This window comes from Physella acuta, unplaced genomic scaffold (genome assembly GCF_028476545.2).
Source record: "Physella acuta isolate Inbredline_101_S28 unplaced genomic scaffold, ASM2847654v3 ptg000316l, whole genome shotgun sequence".
In the NCBI taxonomy this organism is placed as follows: Eukaryota; Metazoa; Mollusca; class Gastropoda; family Physidae; genus Physella; species Physella acuta.
In genome coordinates, this window is record NW_026731835.1 from 242,503 (window position 1) to 265,947 (window position 23,445).

Here is a 23,445-nt window from a genome sequence, read left to right on the forward strand (position 1 = left end):
TCCCTCTACGAGCATGACGTCATTTATGGACGACCCCTAAACTATTAGGTTGTTTATTAAAACATCCTTCTGTAATTGAAAGCCAACCATTACATATTATTAATCAAACCCAAATCCAAGTTATAACAAAGCCCAAACCCTAATCCTTGCCCAAATTACTGTAGGTGATAATACGAAGATTCTTTCATTATAACACACCTTTTATAGGAAGAGTCTATTAGTTTGATACCAATATTAAGAGTAAGACTCTTAAGTGCGCGTAACTAACAATCGATTAAATAAAAAGTAGGGGTGACAGAACCGATCAAACCATTGTGAAAAAAGGGATGACAGGACTTCATTCTTGAGTGTTTTAGAAACACAACTCACAAATTCGAGACTGACTACCCCGTTACATAACACTTTGTAATGACATAACTGGTGTGACCTTGTTACGTCATCCACGACTCCGATGTTTAGCTGTCGGCATTATAAAAGTGTGAACACTTTTCATGAACGAGAAAGAAGGGGGGGGGGTATATTTTGTTGTGATTGGCACAACTTTAAAAAAAATATGGAATCTTCTGAAAAGGGGTGTAAGCCTACGGAAAGTAGTAGACCTAAACTATTAGGTTGTTTATTACCAGTGGCGTAGCGAGGTCGGGTGTCACTCGGTGCGGCACTTAATGGTGTCACCCCCCCCCCCCCCCAGAGGCGTAGCGACCCTTCCTGGGGAGAAACTTTCATTTTTCGATTTGCACCCCCCCCCCCCACCCCCTCAAACTTTCGATTTGCAAACCCCCCCCCCCCCTCTCAAACTTTCGATTTGCACCCCCCTCAAACTTTTGATTTACACTCCCCCACCCTCAAATTTTTCTCTATATATTTTGCTATTTTTGGCCTTGGTTTCACCCACCTAAATGGTGTCACCCGGTGCGGTCCGCACCCCCGACCTTCCCCCCCCCCCCCTCTCGCTACGCCTCTGCTTATTACACAACCATCGGTAATTGAAATCCAACCATTATATATTATTAATTAAACCTAAATCCAAGTTATACCTTAGCCCTAACCCTAATCTTTGCCAAAATTACTGTATGTAATAATACTATGTTTCCTTCATTATAACACACCTCTTATAGGAAGAGTCTATTGGTTTGATACCCATATTAAGACATTTTTTACATGCGCGTGCAGAAAATTAAGTAAATAAGTAGAGGTGTCAGAACAGATCACATTGTAAAAAAACAGATGACAAGACTTAATTTTTGTATGTTTCAGAAACACAACCCACAAAGTCGAGACCAGCTTATGCCTGGTTACATAACATTTTTGAATGAGGTAACTCATGTTTCATAACCTTTTACCTTGTTACGTCATTTACGACATCGCGTTGTCACGCTAAAAAAAGTCAACAGCATATTTTGATGCGACAATGAAGGGGGGGGGGGTGTTGGGGGTGGGGAGGGGAAGGGGAATTTAATTTTATCAACACTGTTCAATAATGCAATAATAATGGAATCGTCTGAAATAGGGGATTCAACTGCGGAAAATGAAACAGGTTATTGCATTATTGAGAGAAGTAGGGGTGTCAGAACAGATCAAAGCATTGTGAAAAAAAGGGATGACAGGACTTAGTTTACAGTGTTTTGGAAACGCAACTCACAAATTCGAGACCAACTACACCGTTACATCACACTTTGTAATGACATAACTGATATTAAGTAATCTGCGACCATGTTACGTCATTCACGACTCCGATTTTAGCTGTCAGGCTGAAAAAAGTGTGAACACTTTTCCTGAACATGACGGAAGGGGAGGGGGGGGGGGGGGATTGTCGTTGATGTTGTCACGACTGTATAATAATGAAATAAATATTGAATCTTCTGAAAAGGGGTATTAGTCTACGAAAAGTAGTAAACTAATGTTGTTTATTAAATCAACCATCGGTAATTGAAAGCCAACCATTAGGCCTATATATTATTAATCAAACCCAAATCGAAGTTATACCATAGCCTTAATCCTAATCATAGCATCCATTTACTGTAATACAATGGTTCACACATCATAACACTCCTCTTTTAGTCTATTAGTTTGATACCAATATTAAGAATTTCTTTTATGACAGGTATACAGTACAAACCATCTTTAACATAAATAGGGGTGACAGAAAAGACCAATCCATTTTGACGAATGGATGACAGGACTTACAGTGGCGTAGCTAGGGGAGGTCGGGTGGGGCGTCCGCGACGGGCGCCGAACCCAAAGGGACGCCAAAAGGGGGAGGAAAATTTATTTAAAAGCTCCCAGTGTCCAACCCGTCCATTCCCTCATGTTGTCTATCCAACCATTTACCTGTGCCACTTCCAGTGTCCAACCCGTCCATTCCCTCATGTTGTCTATCCAACCATTTACCTGTGCCACTCCCAGTGTCCAACCCGTCCATTCCCTCATGTTGTCTATCCAACCATTTACCTGTGCCACTCCCAGTGTCCAACCCGTCTATTCCCTCATGTTGTCTATCCAACCATTTACCTGTGCCACTCCCAGTGTCCAACCCGTCCATTCCCTCATGTTGTCTATCCAATCATTTACATGTGTCACTCCCAGTGTCCAACCCGTCCATTCCCTCATGTTGTCTATCCAACCATTTACCTGTGCCACTCCCAGTGTCCAACCCGTCAATTCCCTCATGTTGTCTATCCAACCATTTACCTGTGCCACTCCCAGTGTCCAACCCGTCAATTCCCTCACGTTGTCTATCCAACCATTTACCTGTGCCACTCCCAGTGTCCAACCCGTCAATTCCCTCACGTTGTCTATCCAACCATTTACCTGTGCCACTCCCAGTGTCCAACCCGTCAATTCCCTCATGTTGTCTATCCAACCATTTACCTGTGCCACTCCCAGTGACCAACCCGTCCATTCCCTCATGTTGTCTATCCAACCATTTACCCGTGCCACTCCCAGTGTCTAACCCGTCAATTCCCTCATGTTGTCTATCCAACCATTTACCTGTGCCACTCCCAGTGTCCAACCCGTCTATTCCCTCATGTTGTCTATCCAACCATTTACCTGTGCCACTCCCAGTGTCCAACCCGTCCATTCCCTCATGTTGTCTATCCAACCATTTACCTGTGCCACTCCCAGTGTCCAACCCGTCAATTCCCTCATGTTGTCTATCCAACCATTTACCTGTGCCACTCCCAGTGTCCAACCCGTCAATTCCCTCACGTTGTCTATCCAACCATTTACCTGTGCCACTCACAGTGTCCAACCCGTCCATTCCCTCATGTTGTCTATCCAACCATTTACCCGTGCCACTCCCAGTGTCCAACCCGTCAATTCCCTCATGTTGTCTATCCAACCATTTACCTGTGCCACTCCCAGTGTCCAACCCGTCCATTCCCTCACGTTGTCTATCCAACCATTTACCTGTGCCACTCCCAGTGTCCAACCCGTCCATTCCCTCATGTTGTCTATCCAACCATTTACCTGTGCCACTCCCAGTGTCCAACCCGTCTATTCCCTCGTGTTGTCTATCCATTGGATCCTGTACCTGCCTGGCAACTCTCTTTGTAGACCTAACGATCTTGTGGCATGTCCGTTTCATTTCAGTTTCCAGTTTTTAACTATTCGCAGCCAGAGTTTCTTCCAGGCATCTCATTCACCGAAGAAAGTCTACCGACCCCTCCCTCCGTACGAAATGGAATTTATATAGAAAACATGTACTTTTACCAGTGTCCGCCCCCCGAAAATATCAAGTGTCTTCCCCATCCTTCCCCCCCCCCCCCCCCCCCCCCCCCCCGCCTCCCGCCGGAGAAAAAATTCTGGAAGAAACAGTTCTCAGCAGGTAACCGTGTCAATCAATACGCAATACAAAAATTACACAGAAATCGATGTATAAAAAGGCAACAATCTCTTACAGGCAGAGGAAGTAGAGTTTATGTGTATAATCATAATAACAAATAACTCAATACAACTCCAAGTATTTTATTTTGGTACGTGTGTGTGTGTTTTTATTACTTAAAGCGTGCAAGCGTGAGCATTTTTTTTAAAGCCAGTTGATTACACAGAAAACAGCGGTGAGATTTTTAAAGGAGATAAAATCCTAGCAATGTTTAAGCACCGACGACGGACTAGTCCAGCAGGAAACCAGAGAAAGTGTTGATCACGTGATGCTCTTCTCCGTACAGACTGCCACAGTTGGAAGATTCAACGTACACCTCATCACCAGCCTCCAACAGCAGCACTGCCGAGTTAGCTATGGATGATACGCAACTTTTTACCAAACAAATCACTTACATTTTAATACTATCAAAGATGTTTTAATATATTTTTTTTTCATTTATTCTACTCTCGCACGGAAATATACAAGTAGGTCTATATTATAATAGCCTTCCTAGTTTATGTCAATAAAAATAGTAATAATGGAAGGTAGCTTTAAACAAGATTCAAAGAATTCTCAAACGTGTTAGAATTAGTGTAAATGTAAAGAATTATTGTCTTTGTATAAGTAATGCACATAATTTTGAACAATTTGTTATTTATAAACTTTGACGTTCAAGCATTTAAACAAGATGATGAAAATGTTAATATTGCCAAACAAACATGGTTGTTAATATTCAAATTGCATAACTTTTTAACTAACGAGTTCTACATTTACTGTATGTCTATCAGTGATAAATCTTGTTAATGTTAAAAATGTTTTAAAATTCTTTTAAAAAGTTTTCTTAGCCTTTATTTTAGCTTCAATAATTTCTCTGTCTATGTTTAATAGCCGTTGCTTCCAGTCTATTTTCGACTTCTGTTCTTTATCTAATCGTGCTATTAAATTAAGTGTGATTGCTTTGTTTGTTGTGGTCGTTTGATTAATGTTTTTTATTTTATTTTTGCAAGTGTTTGCTTTTCTTTCTGTGCGGTAGAGACTGCTAACCCGAAAAGTCTAGAGTTCGAATCCGAGTTCAAGTTAGTAGAACGTCCCTGAGTCCACCCAGCTCTGATGGGTACTTATGTTAGGGAAAGTAAAGGCGGCTGGGCAAAGTGCTGACACCACTATCCTTCCATATGCCGAGGTCACAGAAACTGGTGAACTCTACTGCACCTGCCCTGCAGACCGTCAGGTTTGGAAGGGAATTTTACTTACTTTAAACTCTAAATAAATGTGCTATGAATTTATGGCATCGTACAGTTTTAAAAAATGCTTGGACTCATGACCACAATTTTATTACCTTTTTAAAGCTAAAAGTCAGTTATTTTAGATTCCCTTTAAATTTAAATAGTAGATTTTCACATTTGTCCCTAACATTTTCATTATGCTATTCTGATTGTAGAGGAACTGATAAAATAATTGGCATTTTCTGTATTGCTCGAAGAAATACCAAACACCAAAAAGAGCTTTAAACGTGTGGGTTTTTTTAAATGCATCTCCTCAAACAGGTTTTGTTGCTCTTACTAATAATATAGCTCAGTGTTAAGAGATTGGATTTAAGAGTCTTTAAATATAAAGTTAACTCCCGTTTTATATCAGGTGTAGTGAGATCCAGAGGAAGAAGGTTGGATTTATAGAAGCTGTCTCTACTATGGAAACCTACCTGCAAGGGACAGCTCTTGTTTTGTATTACTGTACAGGGAAGCAACTTTGTTTTTGTTCTTCATCAGAGACAGGCTCAGTTCTTTCCCTTTGCCAGCAGCGCCGTGAATTTGGAAAAAATACACGCCAGCCTTTAAACAAGTTAATTAAAAAAGTCTAGTGACATTTGTGCGCAATTTCCTTATGTTATCTAAAAATAGCTCTGACGTATAATGTTGGGGTGCGTTCAAGCTAGAAGAACGATCGGTTTGTAGGTGTTTATGTAATTTTAAAATTTGTGACCGAACGAGAGGATATTTTTGAAAACTTTCTTCGGCAATATTGTTCTAAATTATGACAGAAATCGATTGGTACATGTTTCAAGTCGCTAAGTGGCCTGGTTGCCGAGATATGGCTTTTCCGGGAAATACATGAAAGAAACCCGGAATTTTTATGGCCTATGCTCATTCTCTAACTTGCTTAACATAATTGCTTTTGGAACTAGTCATCGATATTGCTTCGTTGAGGAGGAGATACGACTTAAAGCCCGGACACACATTCATCCATACATTCATTCATCCATCCATCCATTCCCAGAAATGACGAGTTAATAAACGCAATTCTCCAGAATGGAAATTGCGCTAAAAAAAAATGAGTTACAAATTAATATTTATTAGCGATTGAATACCTTTACTATAATTTTATTAGAGATTCACATTTTTATTTATAGTTATATAAATAGTGGTGAAGCATTATTATATTTTAAGAAAATAATCTTCTTCTTTTTAGTGCACATAGTATCTTATTATGCTGTGTGGACTCAAACATAACCAATTAATTAAAGTATGAATTTATAGCATCGTACAGTTTTTAAAAAATGCTTGGACTCATGACCACAATTTTTATACAATTAGATGTAAATAGTAAAACGTTGTTAATTTTTTGTTTTAAGTACGCTTAAACCTTAAATAGCTTCTCTAAAATAAGGGGGTCGTCCATAAATGACGTCACACTCGTAGGGGGGAGGGGGTCCGTAATTTTGTGACGGTGTGTGATGAGGGGGAGGGAGGGGGGATTCAGATGGTGTGACGTCACTTTTTTGCATTTAAAAAAAGCAATGTTAGAAAACGAGATTTAGCCGTTATTTCGCGTTTTAGAAAACGTTTTTAATAAATTGTAATAGGCATTGATCAAAATACTCTATGTTGACAGAGTTTTGACCAGATTTGTGGAAGAATATCGATGTTTTAAGAAAAATTCAACAGCGATTTTGAGGGGGGGGGGGGTGTAGGCTGAGGTGTGACGTCATTTTAGGGGGGGGGTCTGGCTTTTTGTGACGACGTGTGACGGAGGGGAGGGGGGAGGAAAAAAATCGTCAATAAAAGCGTGACGTCATTTATGGGTGACCCCTAACTTTAATAATGTACTTACTGTGAGGCATTTAAAAACACCAGTGCTGCTATCGTAGTTGCCTCCAATATCTGATACAACTTTATTGTAAATTATGACATCTTTCAACAGAACATCCAACGTTTTAGATAACCCAATTGTAAATGCGATCTTTCTGGGTTGATCTTTTTTAAAAAAAAAATACAGTTATCAAACTCACAAACGGCAAAAGAACCGACGCTTAATTTTTTTCGTTAGTTTTATTTGCTTTAAATAGCCATAAAATAAAACCTAAAAATAAAGTAATAATATAGATGTAGTTGAAATATTATGCTTTCTGGCAACTTAAATGTCATGTTACTGGAGCGACGGCTAAATTCTAGTTAACAGTCAAATTATCATAAATTTATGTTATTTATGATACACGGCAGCAGGAAAAAACAGTCACAGGAAAAATAAACCGGGAGTGATCTCCCCTAAACTTTCTCGAATATTCTAATATAAAACTACGAGGGATGGCAACTCAGGACATAGACAATATTTGTAATCCATTTTTAATTACTTAAACTTTTTATAATAGAACGGAATCTTGTAAAAAAAAGAATTGCACACCAAGTGAACGCCTAATAAAATGTGCATAATAGTGCGCAATATTATGAGTACTTTATAATTAATTTACATGCGTTTTTTGAGAAATCGGAAATAGCGTAAATTAGTACTTCCGGTCAACGGAAATTACTCAAAATTTGACAGATGGTAGAGAATTAGATCTTTTACTTACATGTGAAATTTCAATTATCTATCTGAAATAGTACTCAAGTTATAGGATTTTGAAAAATGCAAAGTAGGAAAAGTACCACTTCCGGTTATCGGAAATTGCTCAAAAGTTGATACGGATCTACGATTTTGATAAAATACTTATATATGAAATTTCATCAACCTAGCTGTAACGGTACTCAAGTAATCGTGTTTACACACAGACACACAGACAGACACACACACACACACACACAGACACACAGACATACGGACAAGATTGCAAAATTATGTTTTTCCATATAAGTGAGGTGTAAAACGTCGAGATTTGTAAAAACGTCGAGATTTGTAAAAATCTCGATTTTTTTTTTGCACGATTACAATACTTTCTCTATACTTCGTATATACGAGAAAGTAAAAAAAGTCACAGTAAAATGTGAATAAGATTTTTTTTAAAGGAATACAGAAATACATATGAACAGTCAACAACCAGTAGCGAGATTGTTTTTAAAACTTATATTTTTATACACTTTAAAGGCATTAATATTTACTATAATACATGCACATTGATCTTCCTATTAACCCATATTATCCCAAGGTCTCAAATTTTTATAATTTTTTGATATGGTTTAGCTTTTGGGCACTGAATGAAGGAATGACTATGGATTTTTTTTTAAAATCAATACTTTTTTAAATATCGATTTTTTAAAAAACGTCCCATAAATGGGACGCTAGCAACGAACGGCCCCATGTACATTTATTGAAAAATAAAATCATTTTTCACGAAATATGGCTAATCTCGCGAAAATTAAGCTGTGTACTGATTTTGTATTGTTAGACCAATGATTTAATTGTTTAGGACAGCTAAAAATACTGATAATGATCAATTGGGTTAGCCATACCATGGTCTAAAATGCAGAAATTATGTTCAAAAGTCTAGTTTTCTTTCAATCTAGCATCCATCAAAGTGAACAACACTTGGAAATAAGTAAAGCTGTGACTAGTACATCTAATTATACACACATGTTCACAAATATTGTTATTATTCATCGAAACTGTAATATAATTAAATATAAATAATTAATTTTTTGGGGGGCGTACTTGAAATTTTCAGGGGTGGGGACTTAAACTTCAGGGGAAGGGTGGACATTGGTAAAAGTATATTTTGTATATAAATTCCATTTTCTTCTGGGGGCAGAGCCCCCCCCCCCCCCCTCCTCCGAAATGATGCCTGAAAGAAACTCTGCCCTTAGTGAATTTGCAAAAGATTTTCCGGTCCAGTCCCAGATGTCATCCAGCCATCTTCTCTTTTGTTACCCTCGCTATCCCCCCCCCCCCCCCCCACAGGCGTACATTAGGACATCAGACATCTTATTTCTAGGGCACGGATCCGTCTTTGGGGGCTTGTATTGAGTGTTCATGGCTCTCATCCATGTATGCACCTCACTATGCGAACAGCTCCCAATCTAACACCAGGAATCTCCTTAAAAAGTTAACAAAGTAAAGCTGGTATCGGTAACCTTTGGAGGGGGATATTATTGGGGCATGACAACTGTACACAGCTAATTCACATTTCTGCTATATGTAGCTTAAGCCCTCTTATATGAAGAGAGTTAACCAACCCCCCCTGACTGAATTACTTCACCTAAATCGTGGCCATTGTTATTATTCTGGTTTGTTATAATTTTAATATCACGCGCTAGTAAATTTACAGCGATACTAAATTAGTTTGTATTCAATGGTATTAAATACTTCAGTAAGTGTAATTCTGAAAACTTAAAAATAAAATTTTTTTTTTCAATATTTGCAATTTTCTAATACAATAATATATACGAAAATACAGCTCAAGGTCATAATTAAATATCTATAAATACTACTTAACACCCCAAAGTCAACAGTTAACAAATTAAACAATTGTTTCACCATAAATAACCATTTAACATAAATATTTGCATCTGTGTTTCACGCTAGTGTCCAATAAATGTGACGTTTGTGTAACAATCTGCATAAATATAGGTCAAGGTCATAATTAAATATCTATACATACTACTTAACACCCCAAATTCAGCAGTTAACAAAGTCAACAATTGTTTCACCATAAATAACCATTTAACATAAACATTTGCATATGTGTTTCTCGCTAGTGTCCAATAAATGTGACGTTTGTGTAACAATGTACATGGGGCCATTCGTTGCTAGCGTCCCACTTATGGGACGCTTGTTGTACACTTGATATAACGAAGTAGTAAAAAACAATTGTTATTTTTAAATTTTTATCAGATAGAAATATGGTACTGCTACAAGTTTCAAATGTATTTTGCACTTAAAATGTTAATATTTTAGAAGATATGCATTATCCTGTGCGATTGTTTTCTTTTTTCCGCCATTTTGACAAGTCCTGCAAATCCGGAACTATAACATTTTTCTAAATAAATTTTTTTCACAAAACACACACAAATTCAATAGTTTAGCCATTTTCAAATACAATGAAACATAATTTGTGTTTTAACTAGTATTTAATAAATTTTAGCAATTTTTTTACCAAGCGTCCCATAAGTGGGACGCTAGCAGAATATGGGTTAAGTAATTATTACTTATACAAAATAGATACCAACATACTAATCAAAATATAGGCATACAATTGAAAATATTACTTTTAACGTATATTGCTTTGTATTGGTTTAGCCGTTTGATCTTAATTTTTTTTTTGTGTAATAAGTTTTGATACATTTTGGTAGTAATTGTTGAAATATGGAATATTTAGGGACATTAAATTAAATTCATTAAGTCTTCTTCCAGCTTTGCGCTAATTCAAAGTTAGTAAACGAAAAACCTAAAATACACCCTGCATATGTGAGTACATTAGTTTAAATCTTGAACATAATCAAATACAAAAAATAAATACTTCTATATATTTCTTACATGTGCTATTAACACAGCAATATAACTTCCCGAAAATATAAAAAATGTAAACATTTATTTATTGTTTATTTAATTTAAGCATATATGTTTTTCTATCAAATTTGTCTTAGTTTATACGTAGATTCCATGCAATCAAAAAGTGGAGCTTTGGGTCGTAGGAACATTTGCTGTCATATTTTTCCTGTAGTCGAATAAAAAAAAACTACCCCTTACTTATTCCCTGCATGTAACTATATAGTTTTTTTAACCAGCAAAAGTGTGGTTTGTCTTCTTTAAAACTTTGATGTACAAAACAGGCGTTAAATGATGCAAAAAATAGAATAAGTACTTGCCATTTAACTCCATGCAGGCGAATTCCAGAGGCATATCACAAGGAACGTCATTGAACGTCCCTCTATAGTTTATCAGAAGGCAGTCTTCGTTTCCAAACTGATCATTGGGCTCATCAAGATCCCATAATGACGTCATATCAACGTTTGTGCCATCTGTCCACACCCATTTGCCTTCTTGTAATATGTCATTAGCGCCAAGCCATACTTGGGAAGAAAATTAATGTATGTTTTTAATACGAGTTTTTCAAACTAACGATATTGGTTCATCTCTTTTCGGAGATGTAACAAGAATCGGAGAATTTCTCAAAAATATCCAATTTCAACAGCTGCCAAAAAAAGAATGGATGTTCTCTAGATATAAATTTGTTTCATATTTTAAATTTGAATCACACTATGGTAAAAAAAAAAAAGAATAAAAATACATATTTTGAAAATAATATTGAGGTAATATGAAAGTCGTTTTTCGTTTTTGAAAAACAAATTGATATTCAAAAGACGTAAATTATTATTATAATTATTATAATTATTTTAATTATTTTAATTATTTTAATTATTATTGTAATAAATACTTACGTTGGTTTGTACGTATAGAATTCAGTAAATTCAACTCTTCTTGTGAAGAAACTTTTGCCAGGGTCCTTTTTCTAGTAAAATTTGAGCAGAATTTCTAAAGAATAGAGCAAAGTGTGTTATTTTAATTCAACAATTGATTTTTCAAACATTTAATTGTGAAATGTTGATGGTATATTTAATGTAATATATTAATTGTAATTTAAGTATTAATTGTTTGAGCGTGTTTGACATCATATATATCTTTACTACGTTATAATATAACATTACCTCTGCGTTATCCCAAGACATTGGTGTATGGAAGATCTCGTATTTGAAAAGCTTGTCATTAGAAACAGCGACTTTGTTCAATGGAACATCCAACGGTTTTGGTATCCTGTCTATAAATGAGCTGTTTCTGCTTTGATTGAATCTGTCTGCGGGTGTTTCTCTGGCATGGGATTCGTCAGTCACGGTCGATGGCGACGATGTTGAGGCTGCTACAAAAGTAAACATAATTCTATGAAAATAATGCAGCTATGAATTACCAACAACCTAATTCCTTATTCAACACCATTCGAATTAAATAACAGTGACACGACGTGGCCTATGAAACAATTGTTTTTTAATACATTATATTACTAATAGCAAACCAAACGTGTGTGAGTCATTGACATATACAGTAAGTTTGTTGATAGAAATGTTACCAGCATTTGGCACTTCTAGCGTTGTATGTAAGTCATGATCTTGATCTATAAAAAATTCATCCAACTCTTTCAATGGTGCGGATGTTACCGTTGTTGATGGCGTAGTTTCTGGTTGCATTGTTGTCTCTGCAGAACATGATAGTGTATTTAAATTTTAAAAAAAGGAATACAGTTTTCAAATTTACAAACACTTTTGAATCTTTCTAACGTAATATGTAAACTAACAAATACACGGATTGTATCTGGTTAAAATATCAAGCTTTCTGACATCTAAAATTCATATTAGTTTAGAGCCACTCCGACATCCAACTTGTGAATTTAATAAAAACATTTTTTTTTTATTTTATGAAAAAAGTCACTGGAAAAAAAAGTCAGACAGAGATGGATCTAAGAAATGGATTTACTTGTTACAAATAGTACATTCTTGAGACAATTATATTTAAAGTGTGTTTTTGTACTTGAAATTTTTATCAACTTTAAGGCGATCGTATTTACACTATAATCGCAAATTAATATTCCCAATAAGTAAAAATACCCTTGAGACAATTTACCCGAGAGCATCAATTTTATTCAATATTATGATGCAAAAAAAAAAAAAACAACAACAACAGACTAATTAAAAAAATTTAAACAAACTTTTAAAATATTAATTTTAAAACAGTTGTGTCTTGTATGAGTTTCACCGTAGACTTTTACTCATTTTGCCTTGTCCCTCCTCATTGTGTATTAATGTCGTTTTTGTGTCCTGCTGGTATTTTTGTCTTGATCTCGTACTTAGTAAATTACTGAGTGTGGTACATGCAGTAGTAAATGTGGTTGAAACATTGTTTAAAGTTTTTGTGAACATCAAATTAAACTCATTATGTCTTCCTCCAATTTTTGCGCTAATTGAAAGTTAGTTTAAAAACATAATACATACAAGGTTTGTTAAAATATCCGTTTAAATCTAGCTAACAATGAGATTTTGAAAAACATACACACTTCTGAATATGTTACATGCAGTGGCGTAGCGAGGTCGGGTGTTACCCGGTGCGGCACTCAATGGTGTCACCTCCCCCCCCCCCCCAAAGGAGTAGCGACCCTTCCCGGGGAAAAACTTTCAAATTTTCGATTTGCACCCCCCCTCAAACTTTCGATTTGCACCCCCCCCCCCCCTCAAATTTTATCAGTCTTAAATTTATTATCATATTCTAATGCAATCAAAAATAAGTGACGATTCTTTGACTTAACTCAATGTAATTTTTTCCTATGACTTTTTCCTAGAGTTGAATTTAAAAAAAAAAAACTCTCCCTTAAGTGCTTCTTGTACGTAAATGTGTAACCTTTTTTTTTTTACCAGAAAACGTGTGGCTTGTCTTTTTTAAAACTTTGATTTATACGACAGGCGTTGAATAATATTTTTTTTTAATAAACCGGGAGTGATCTCCCCTAAACTTTCTCGAATATTCTAATATAACACTACGGGGGATGGCAACTCGGGATATAGACTTCTAGACATGATTTTTAATCCATTTTAAATACTCAAATTTTTTAAAATAGAATATAATCTCGTAGACAAATTAATTGCACACCTCGAGAACGCTAAATAAAGATGTGCATAATAGTGCGCAATATTATTAGTACTTGATAAATTTACATGCGTTTTTTTGAGAAATCGGAAATAGCGTAAATAAGTACTTCCGGTCAAAAGAAATTACTCAAAATATGTCAGAAGGTAGAGAATTAGATCTTTTACTTACATATCAACTTTCATTAATCTATCTGAAATAGTACTCAAGTTATAGGCTTTTGAAAAATTCAAAGTAGAAAAAGTACCACTTCCGGTTATCAGAAATCGCTCAAAAGTTGATACGGATCTACGATTTTGATAAAATACTTATTTATGAAATTTCATCAACCTAGCTGTAACGGTACTCAAGTTATCGTGTTTACACACACACACACACACACAGACACACACACACAGACACACAGACATACGGACAAGATTGCAAAATTATGTTTTTCCGTATCAGTGAGGTGTAAAACGTCGAGATTTGTAAAAATCTCGATTTTGTTTTTTTGCACGATTACAATACTTTCTCTATACTTCGTATAAAGGAGAAAGTAAATAAACCGGGAGTGATCTCCCCTAAACTTTCTCGAATATTCTTATATAAAACAACAGGGGATGGGAACTCGGGCTATAGACATGATTCTTAATCCATTTTAAATACTTAAAGTTTTAAAAATAGAATAAAATCTTGTAGACAAAAGAATTGCACACCAAGTGAACGTCAAATAGAAAAGTGCATAATAGTGCGCAATATTATTAGTACTTTAAAAATTTACATTAGTTTTTTGAGAAATCGGAAGTTGCGTAAATTACTACTTCCGGTCAATGGAAATTACTCAAAATTTAACAGAAGGTAGAGAATTATATCTTTTACTTACATGTGAAATTTCATTTATCTATCTGTAATAGTACTCAAGTTATAGGCTTTTGAAAAATTCAAAGTAGAAAAAGTACCACTTCCGGTTATCGGAAATTGCTCAAAAGTTGATACGGATCTACGATTTTGATAAAATACTTAAATATGAAATTTCATCAACCAAGCTGTAACGGTACTCAAGTTATCGTGTTTACACACGGACAGACAGACAGACAGACAGACACACAGACACACAGACATACGGACAGAATTGCAAAGCCCAGTTTTTCAGACTGGATTACGCATAAAACCTCTTAATTTTGATAAATCTGGATTGATAATTTTTGCCCGATTAAAATAAGTCCTCTATACTTCGGATGTGATGAAAGACAGAGGTGTAATACGGTGAACATTGTTAAAATTTCAAGTGATTTTTGTGCACGATTACAATACTTTCTCTATACTTCGTATATACGAGAAAGTAAAAAGGATGAGTACTTGCCATTGAACTCCATGCAAGCGAATTCGAAAGATAAATGACAAGGAACGTCATTGAATGTCCATCCGTAATTTAGTACAAGGCAGTCTTCATTTCCAAACAGGTCATTTGGTTCATTATAATTCCACATTGACCTCATATCAACGTTTGTCCCATCTGTCCACACCCATTTGCCTTCTTTTAATATGTCATTAGCACCAAGCCATACTTAAAAAGAAAAATAAATGTATGCAAATAATGAGGGTTTTTCTAACTAAGCATATTTGGTTCATCTCATAAGCGGCGACTTTCTCACTAATATCCAATTTTAACAGCTCCCAAAAAATAATGGATGCTCTCTAAATTTATTTCATATTCTAAATAACACTAATGTAGAAAGAATTAAAAACACAAATAATTAAAATTATATCGAGGTAATATTAAAGTCATTTTTCATTTTTGAAAAACAAATTGGATATTCAAAAAACATAAATCAATTACTATCAAAATTTTAATTATTATTGTAATATATTGTAATATATACATACTTTGATTTTCACGTATAGAATTTAGTAAAACCAACTCTTCTTCTGAAGAAACTTTGGCCAGGGTCCTTCTTCTAGTAAAATTCGAGCAGAATTTCTATAGAATATTGCAAAGTGTGTTATTTTAATTAAAAAATTATTTTTCAAACAATTAATTGAGAAATGCTAATGGTATATTTAATGTAGTATATTAATCATAGTGATTATTTTTTTTAGCGTGTTTGACATCAGCTATATCTTTACTACGTTATAATATAACATTACCTCTGCGTTATCCCAAGACATTGGTGTATGGAAGATCTCGTATTTGAAAAGCTTGTCATTAGAAAAAACGACTTTGTTCAATGGAACATTCAACGGTTTTGGTATCCTGTCTATAAATGAGCTGTTTCTGCTTTGTATGAATCTGTCTGTGGGTGATTCTTTGGCAGTTGATTCATCAGTCACGGTCGATGGCGGTGACGTCAAGGCTGCTATAAAAGTAAATACATTTCTATGAAGATAATGATTTTCCAACAATCTAACTCCTTATTCAACATAATAAAAAATAAAATTTCAGTGATTATTCGAAACAACGTGGCTTAACTGTGACAAAAAATTAGTTTTCTATAATACAATACAAAAGAAAAAGCATACCCAACGTGTGTGAGTCATTGACATATACAGAGTTATGTTTATTGAAAGAAATGTTACCAGCATTTGGCACCTCTAGCGTTGTATGTAAGTCATGATCTTGATCTATAAGAAATTCATCCAACTCTTTCAATGGTGCGGATGTTACCGTAGTTTCTGGTTGCATTGTTGTCTCTGCAGAACATGATGTGGTATTTAAATACAAACAAAGGAACGCAGTTTTCAAATTTACCAAGAATCGATATTTTCGTTAGTTTTATTTATTACTTTATTAAAGTACCCAACATTTTTGAATGTTTCTAACATAATATATAAACTAACAAAAACCACGGTTTGTATGTAAATAAATATCACGCTTTCTGACATGTAAACTTCATATTATTTTATTTTATTATTTTCAAGTATTTTATCAAAATCGTAGATCCTGATCAACTTTTGAGCGATTTCCGATAACCGGGAGTGGTACTTTTTTTTACTTTGAATTTTTCAAAAGCCTATAACTTGAGTACTATTTCAGATAGATAAATGAAATTTCCCATTTAAGTAAAAGATCTAAATCTCTACCTTCTGTCAAATTTTGAGTAATTTCCGTTGACCGGGAGTACTAATTTACGCTATTTCCGATTTCTCAAAAAACGCATGTAAATTTTTAAAGTACTAATAATATTTTTTCTATGAGATTCGATTCTATTTTTTAAAGTTTAAGTAATTAAAAATCATGTCTATATTCCAAATTATATTAGAATATTCGAGAAAGTTTAAGGGAGATCACTCCCGGTTTATTTTTTCAGTACTTTACATGTTTTATTTACAATAGAGTTACATGACTAAAAACCATTGCGCGCCTACTGAACGTGATGGCACAGCTATTGAACGTGATGACGCGTGTGGTGTGGTTGGATAGACATCAGGGGCGTAGCTAGGGGGGGGGGGGGGGGCGGGGGTGCGGACCGCACCGGGTGACACAATTTAGGGGGGTGACACCAAGGCAAAAAATAGCAAAATATATAGAGAAAAACTCGAGGAGGGGTGCAAATCGAAAACTTGAGGGGGGGGGGTGCAAATCGAAAGTTTAAGGGGGGGGGGTGCAAATCGAAAATTTGAAAGTTTGTACCTGGGAAGGGTCTCTATGCCTCTGGGGGGGGGGGGAGGGGGTGACACCATTAAGTGCCTCACCGGGTGACACCCGACCTCGCTACGCCACTGACATGCCTACTAATTCGGTCCAAATTTTAATTAATTCATAAAAAATTAATTAGCCATCCAATTAAGTCAAATTTAATTTCAGATTGCATTGTCTTCATGTCTCGACCCACGTGCCAACTGTGAACCGTATCTGTCAAGTAGAAGTGTCCGAAATTTCGCTCCGGCGTTTCGATCTAGACAGACTGATGACTGACGACAGACAGAGGAAGTGAGTTAAATAAAAGCTTGTAAAAAAAGCCAGAATAATTTTCTAAGAGATGGATTTACTTAACACGAACTATAAATTCTTGAGGTTGTTAAATTTAAAATGTGTTTTTGTACTTGAAATTGTCATAAATGTTAAGTATTTACACTATAATCGCACATTGATCTTCACAAGTAGTAAAAATGCATTCGAGACAATTAAACGGAGTTTAATATTATAATTCAAACAATAAACAATAACAGACTCATTAAATAAATTTAACCATACATTAAAAAATATTCATTTTAAAATAATTGTGTTTTGTATGGGTTTCGCTGTAGACTTTTACTCATTTTCGTCTTGATCTCACGCTTTGTGAATTACTGAGTGTGGTACATGTTGTAGTTAATGTGATTGAAACATTGTTTAGATTGTTTGTGAGCATGAAATTAAACTCATTATGTCTTCTTCCAATTTTTTGGTGCACGATTACAATACCGTCTCTATACTCTGTAAACGAGAAAAAAAAGAATGAGTACTTACCATTAAACTCCATGCAAGCAAATGTTAGAGACATATAACAAGGAACGTCATTGAAACCCCCTCCATAATTTATCAGAAGACAGTCTTCTCTTCCGAACTCATCGTTAGGTTCATTACGATCCCACAATGACGTCATATCAACCTTTGTACCGTCTGTCCACATCCATTTGCCTTCTTCTAATATGTCATTAGCGCCAAGCCATACTTGGGAAGAAAATTAATTTGTGCATGTATCGCGAGTTTTGAACACTAACTTATTCGGTTAATCTCACGAACTAGTTTTATTATTTTGCTAATCGTTTTTGTTGATCTATAAAAAACAAAAGTAAAATTCCCTTTCAAGCCTGACGGTCTACGGGGCAAGTGAAGTAGAGTTCACTTGTTTCTGTGACCTCGGCATATGAAGGGATAGTGTGGTCAGCACTATGCTCAGCCGCCTTTACTTACCCTAACGTGAGTTAGGTACCCATCAGAGTTGGGTGGACAAAGGTACGGTCTACTGACTTGTACCCGGATTCAAACTCGAGACTTACGGGTCAGCAATCCAGCTCTCTACCGCTAGGCCACTCCATTGATCTGTAAGAAGCCCAAATTTCTTGGGATTTTTTTTTTAAATTTCATTATGTTTCTGAGTCAAAAGCCCTCTGCTTTTATCCGAAATACCATCCTGACATGATATAACGAGACGCATTGACTTTCTCTACTGTCGTCAAAACTCTCAAATATTGAAATGATTATTGAGGTGATATACTGAAAGTAAATATTTATTTTGGAAAACAAATTAAATGTTCTACGGACGTAAAAGCATAATTATATTATTAAAAATACATACAACTTCGTCCAAAAGTCCTTTGAGAATTTAGCAAATTCATCTCTTCAAGTGAAGAAACTTTTGCCAGAGACCTTTTCCTAGTGAAATTCGAGCAGAATTTCTAGATAACAATAGAGGAAAGTGTTTGTTTTTTTATTTTTTAAAATTGAAAATGTATTTTTCAAACTATGAATTGTAACAAAGTAAATGGTATATTAAGTATTGTATTAAGGGTAATGTAATTATAACTTATTATACCATAGGCTATTTGTCCTACATTTGTATTATACTTTACCTCTGCGTTATGCCAAGACATTGGTGTATTGAAAATCTCATACTTTACAAGCAATTCTCCATCACTATAGTTGACACTTTGGGTTGCTAGTTTAGAGTAAAATAAAATCAAACGATTATTTTTATTTTATTTAACCTATTATTCTCTTCTCGTGAAAATTAATTTAAAAAAAAAAGTAAAACAGGATCTAACTACAAAACTTTCTTGCAATAGTCGACAGGCAACCACTTGGTGCACCTAAATTAAACAGTATCTTTGATTATTTTTATATTTAATCAATCTTACTGTAATTATATATTTTTAAAGACTTCAAGGAATAGCATTTACTGCCAAACTTCATTTAATTATATTTGTTCTTTTCTTCAGGGAATAACATTATTATTATCAGCATTAAGGCACATGAAAACGTATGCATTTATTATGTTTCTTTTAATCATCAAAATGTTTAAAAATATATATCAGCAACGAAATTATATTCATTAACACAATCATAAATATCAAGGAGCCAATATTCTACTCGCCATATTATACTTATCATATTCTACTTACAATATTCTACTTATCATATTCTACTTTCAATATTCTACTTACCATATCCTACTCATCATATTCTACTTACCATCTTCTACTCACCATCTTCTACTCACCATATTCTACTCTCCATATTCTACTCACCATCTTCTACTGTCCATATTCTACTCATCATCTTCTACTTACCATATTCTACTCACCATCTTCTACTCACCATCTTCTACTTACCATATTCTACTCACCATCTTCTACTCACCATCTTCTACTGACCATATTCTACTCACTATCTTCTACTTACCATCTTCTACTTACCATATTCTACTCACCATCTTCTACTTACCATATTCTACTCACCATATTCTACTCACCATCTTCTACTTACCATCTTCTACTTACCATATTCTACTCACCATCTTCTACTTACCATCTTCTACTTACCATCTTCTACTTACCATATTCTACTCACCATCTTCTACTTACCATCTTCTACTTACCATCTTCTACTTACCATCTTCTACTTACCATATTCTACTCACCATATTCTACTCACCATCTTCTACTTACCATCTTCTACTTACCATATTCTACTCACCATATTCTACTCACCATCTTCTACTTACCATCTTCTACTTACCATCTTCTACTTTCCATATTCTACTCACCATCTTCTACTTACCATCTTCTACTTACCATATTCTACTCACCATCTTCTACTTACCATCTTCTACTTACCATCTTCTACTTACCATATTCTACTGACCATATTCTACTCACCATCGTCTACTCACCATCTTCTACTTACCACATTCTACTCACCATATTCTACTCACCATCTTCTACTTACCATATTCTACTCACCATATTCTACTATCATATTCTACTTACCATTTTCTACTCACCATGTTGTTGAAGACATCGGTACCTAATATTTTTGACCATAAAACAATTGAGCCACCTTAGCTTGGACAATATACATTCGCATTTCCCTAGTGTTATCAATAGAAACTTTTAAATTCACTGACAAACATTTAAAATTGATTTTCAATTACTTAAATTTAATAGCTATTCTACTCTTTTTTACTTTCTCGTATATACGAAGTATAGAGAAAGTCTTGTAATCGTGCAAAAAAAAAAAAATCGAGATTTTTACAAATCTCGACGTTTTACACCTCACTGATACGGAAAAACATAATTTTGCAATCTTGTCCGTATGTCTGTGTGTCTGTCTGTGTGTCTGTGTGTCTGTCTGTCCGTGTGTAAACACGATAACTTGAGTACCGTTACAGCTACGTTAATGAAATTTCATATATAAGTATTTTATCAAAATCGTAGATCCGTATCAACTTTTGAGCGATTTCCGATAACCGGAAGTGGTACTTTTCCTACTTTGATTTTTTCAAAAGCCTATAACTTGAGTACTATTTCAGATAGATAAATGAAATTTCACATGTAAGTAAAAGATCTAATTCTCTACCTTCTGTTAAATTTTGAGTCATTTCCGTTGACTGGAAGTAGTAATTTACGCTACTTCCGATTTCTGAAAAAACTAATGTAAATTTTAAAAGTACTAATAATATTGCGCACCATTATGCGCTTTTTTTATTTGGCGTTCACTTGGTGTGCAATTAATTTGTCTACGAGATTTTATTCTATTTTTAAAAGTTAAAGTATTTAAAATGGATTTAAAATCATGTCTATAGCCCGAGTTCCCATCCCCTGTTATTTTATATAAGAATATTCGAGAAAGTTTAGGGGAGATCACTCCCGGTTTATTTTATTTAGCATTTTTGTTCCCTACATGGGGTCGGATATTTCGGGGTTTATAATGGGGGTACGATGTTTGCAGAGGAGTTTGCATGCAGGGGGGTTGTCGGGATGTAGCCTACTTTGTCAACTTAATAAATGTTAAGAGAATGTTGATCTAAGAACAGCCTTGAGTATAGATATTTACCTTGTGTACAGACCACTTGTGAGACGAAAATCATTACACTGCAGGTAAAAATGTTCATCGTGTTGATCCAGGCAGACATTTTGCCACCCTTTCTTCACTTGTTTAAGCAAATGAGTTCTAGAGCAATCAATGAGATTTAAACAACAATTAAGTCTAATCGAAGCTCTATACATGAAGCGGGAATTAAGCATACAATTTACAATAAATATAATGGGCGGAAAGGTTAAAAAGCGATATAGAATAAAGGGAATAAGAGCCGATAGTGTAACTGTTAAAATTATAAATGTATTAATGTATTATGAATAGAGTTTCTGTTTGCAGACATAGTTTCTTCCAGGTATCTCTTCGAGGGCGGAGGAGGATGTAAGTCGGAGGAGCGCCCTCCCTCCACTCCCCCCGAAAAACGTTTACCAGTGTCCCTCACTATACGGCGGTTTCGTTATAGTTTAGTTAATGCTAATAACTAATAGCTCATTTGATACTCCTGTATCAACTTGTATGTATTTTAGACTAGCCTAAAGCGTCGAATAGAAAAGGGAGAGTTACTTATAGTCCAAGCACACATCAGATATCTACTTTCGTCATCTCTCAATGGCCATGGGTGCACATCAACAAATGAGCGCCATTTCATTGTGTCTCTAGCTATAATCTCTGCTACTGTGTAATGTTAAATATCTACTTTCGAATTTTAAAATGTACCAATGATTTAAACTCTGGAAAAGAATACAATAGTTGTACTCGTTGTGACAATCAAATTATCATCAAAATTTAACATATAATGTGGTTTTCTACCAGTTTGGTGAGGCTGCAGGTTATCATTAAAATATAACAGAAAGTGAGTTTTTTGTACCTGTTTGGTGATGCTGCGTTGAGTAAAAAAAAAATTCTCTTTGAGTTACATCCGTCTGGTGGGTTTTTATTTATACTTTTTATACTTTTGTGTCCAGGACGAGTAACTGGACAGGATATAACACGCTTGTTAGAACTTAGATGCAGCGAGCTGCAATGCGAGGACGAGGGGGCGGGTAGTTTGGGTGCGGGGTACAAAATCCGAACATAATTAAAATTAATAATTAAAGTTTAGGTTTTTATTTTCGTAAACCTTTGCATTGGTAGTGTTTTTTTTAATATCGCTATGCTTGGGTTATCTTTGTTCCTCAGTAATTAACAAATGCTGTTAGGTCATTTATTTAAAAACGGTACTTATTGACGGTATTTGTTCACACCCTTCATAAGATTAACATCAATTATCATCCACCCGTATGAAATGACACTAGTGTTGAAATTAGATTTGGCAGTTAAATATTTATTCAACATTAAAACATTAAAATCTCAAACCAATGATAGCTTAGTTACGCCAAATACATACTGATCAAAGCAGAAGATAAATTACTTTATTGTACTTTGTTTTGAAATAGGCGTAACTGCGTTGCTGTTATTAATTTAATTATCAATTATTTTAATCATTTTCGGGTGTTTTTTTAATCGTATGGTTTCTATATACTTTTTATTTAAAATGCAAAAAAATATGTTTTTAAATATTAGGCCTAGTTATTGGGTAATCTGAATGTTGACTTCATTTAACATGCAATATTTATGTCAATACATTAAAAGAAAAGAAGACCGCAATACACGTAGGCCTATACAAATTTAA

At 34.9% G+C, this 23,445-nt stretch overlaps 2 protein-coding genes across 4 annotated transcripts; both read right to left on the reverse strand.

Annotated features, from left to right (window-relative positions):
• Positions 1-2,563: 2,563 nt before the first annotated feature.
• LOC131940425 (putative per-hexamer repeat protein 5) lies at positions 2,564-3,589 on the reverse strand. Its single transcript, XM_059299044.1, has one exon. It carries the CDS (start codon positions 3,587-3,589, stop codon positions 2,564-2,566), a length of 1,026 nt encoding a protein of 341 aa, XP_059155027.1.
• A 276-nt stretch (positions 3,590-3,865) lies between these two features.
• LOC131940420 (uncharacterized) lies at positions 3,866-22,718 on the reverse strand. Of its 3 annotated transcripts, none has more exons than XM_059299034.1 (16): positions 22,642-22,718; positions 21,792-21,908; positions 19,310-19,395; positions 19,036-19,135; positions 18,204-18,407; positions 16,331-16,444; positions 15,902-16,110; positions 15,641-15,734; positions 15,117-15,320; positions 12,204-12,329; positions 11,788-11,996; positions 11,521-11,614; positions 10,948-11,151; positions 6,980-7,122; positions 5,571-5,700; positions 3,866-4,240 (listed from the first exon to the last, which is right to left on the reverse strand). In XM_059299034.1, exons 2-16 carry the CDS (start codon positions 21,868-21,870, stop codon positions 4,116-4,118), a joined length of 2,121 nt encoding a protein of 706 aa, XP_059155017.1. In that variant the 5' UTR covers positions 21,871-21,908; positions 22,642-22,718; the 3' UTR covers positions 3,866-4,115. The 3 variants fall into 3 exon arrangements, with proteins under 3 accessions (XP_059155017.1, XP_059155016.1, XP_059155019.1); XM_059299033.1 differs by having other exon boundaries at positions 16,274-16,444; XM_059299036.1 differs by lacking the exons at positions 19,036-19,135; positions 19,310-19,395; positions 21,792-21,908; positions 22,642-22,718 and adding an exon at positions 18,737-19,014 and having other exon boundaries at positions 16,274-16,444.
• Between the last annotated feature and the right edge of the window lie 727 nt (positions 22,719-23,445).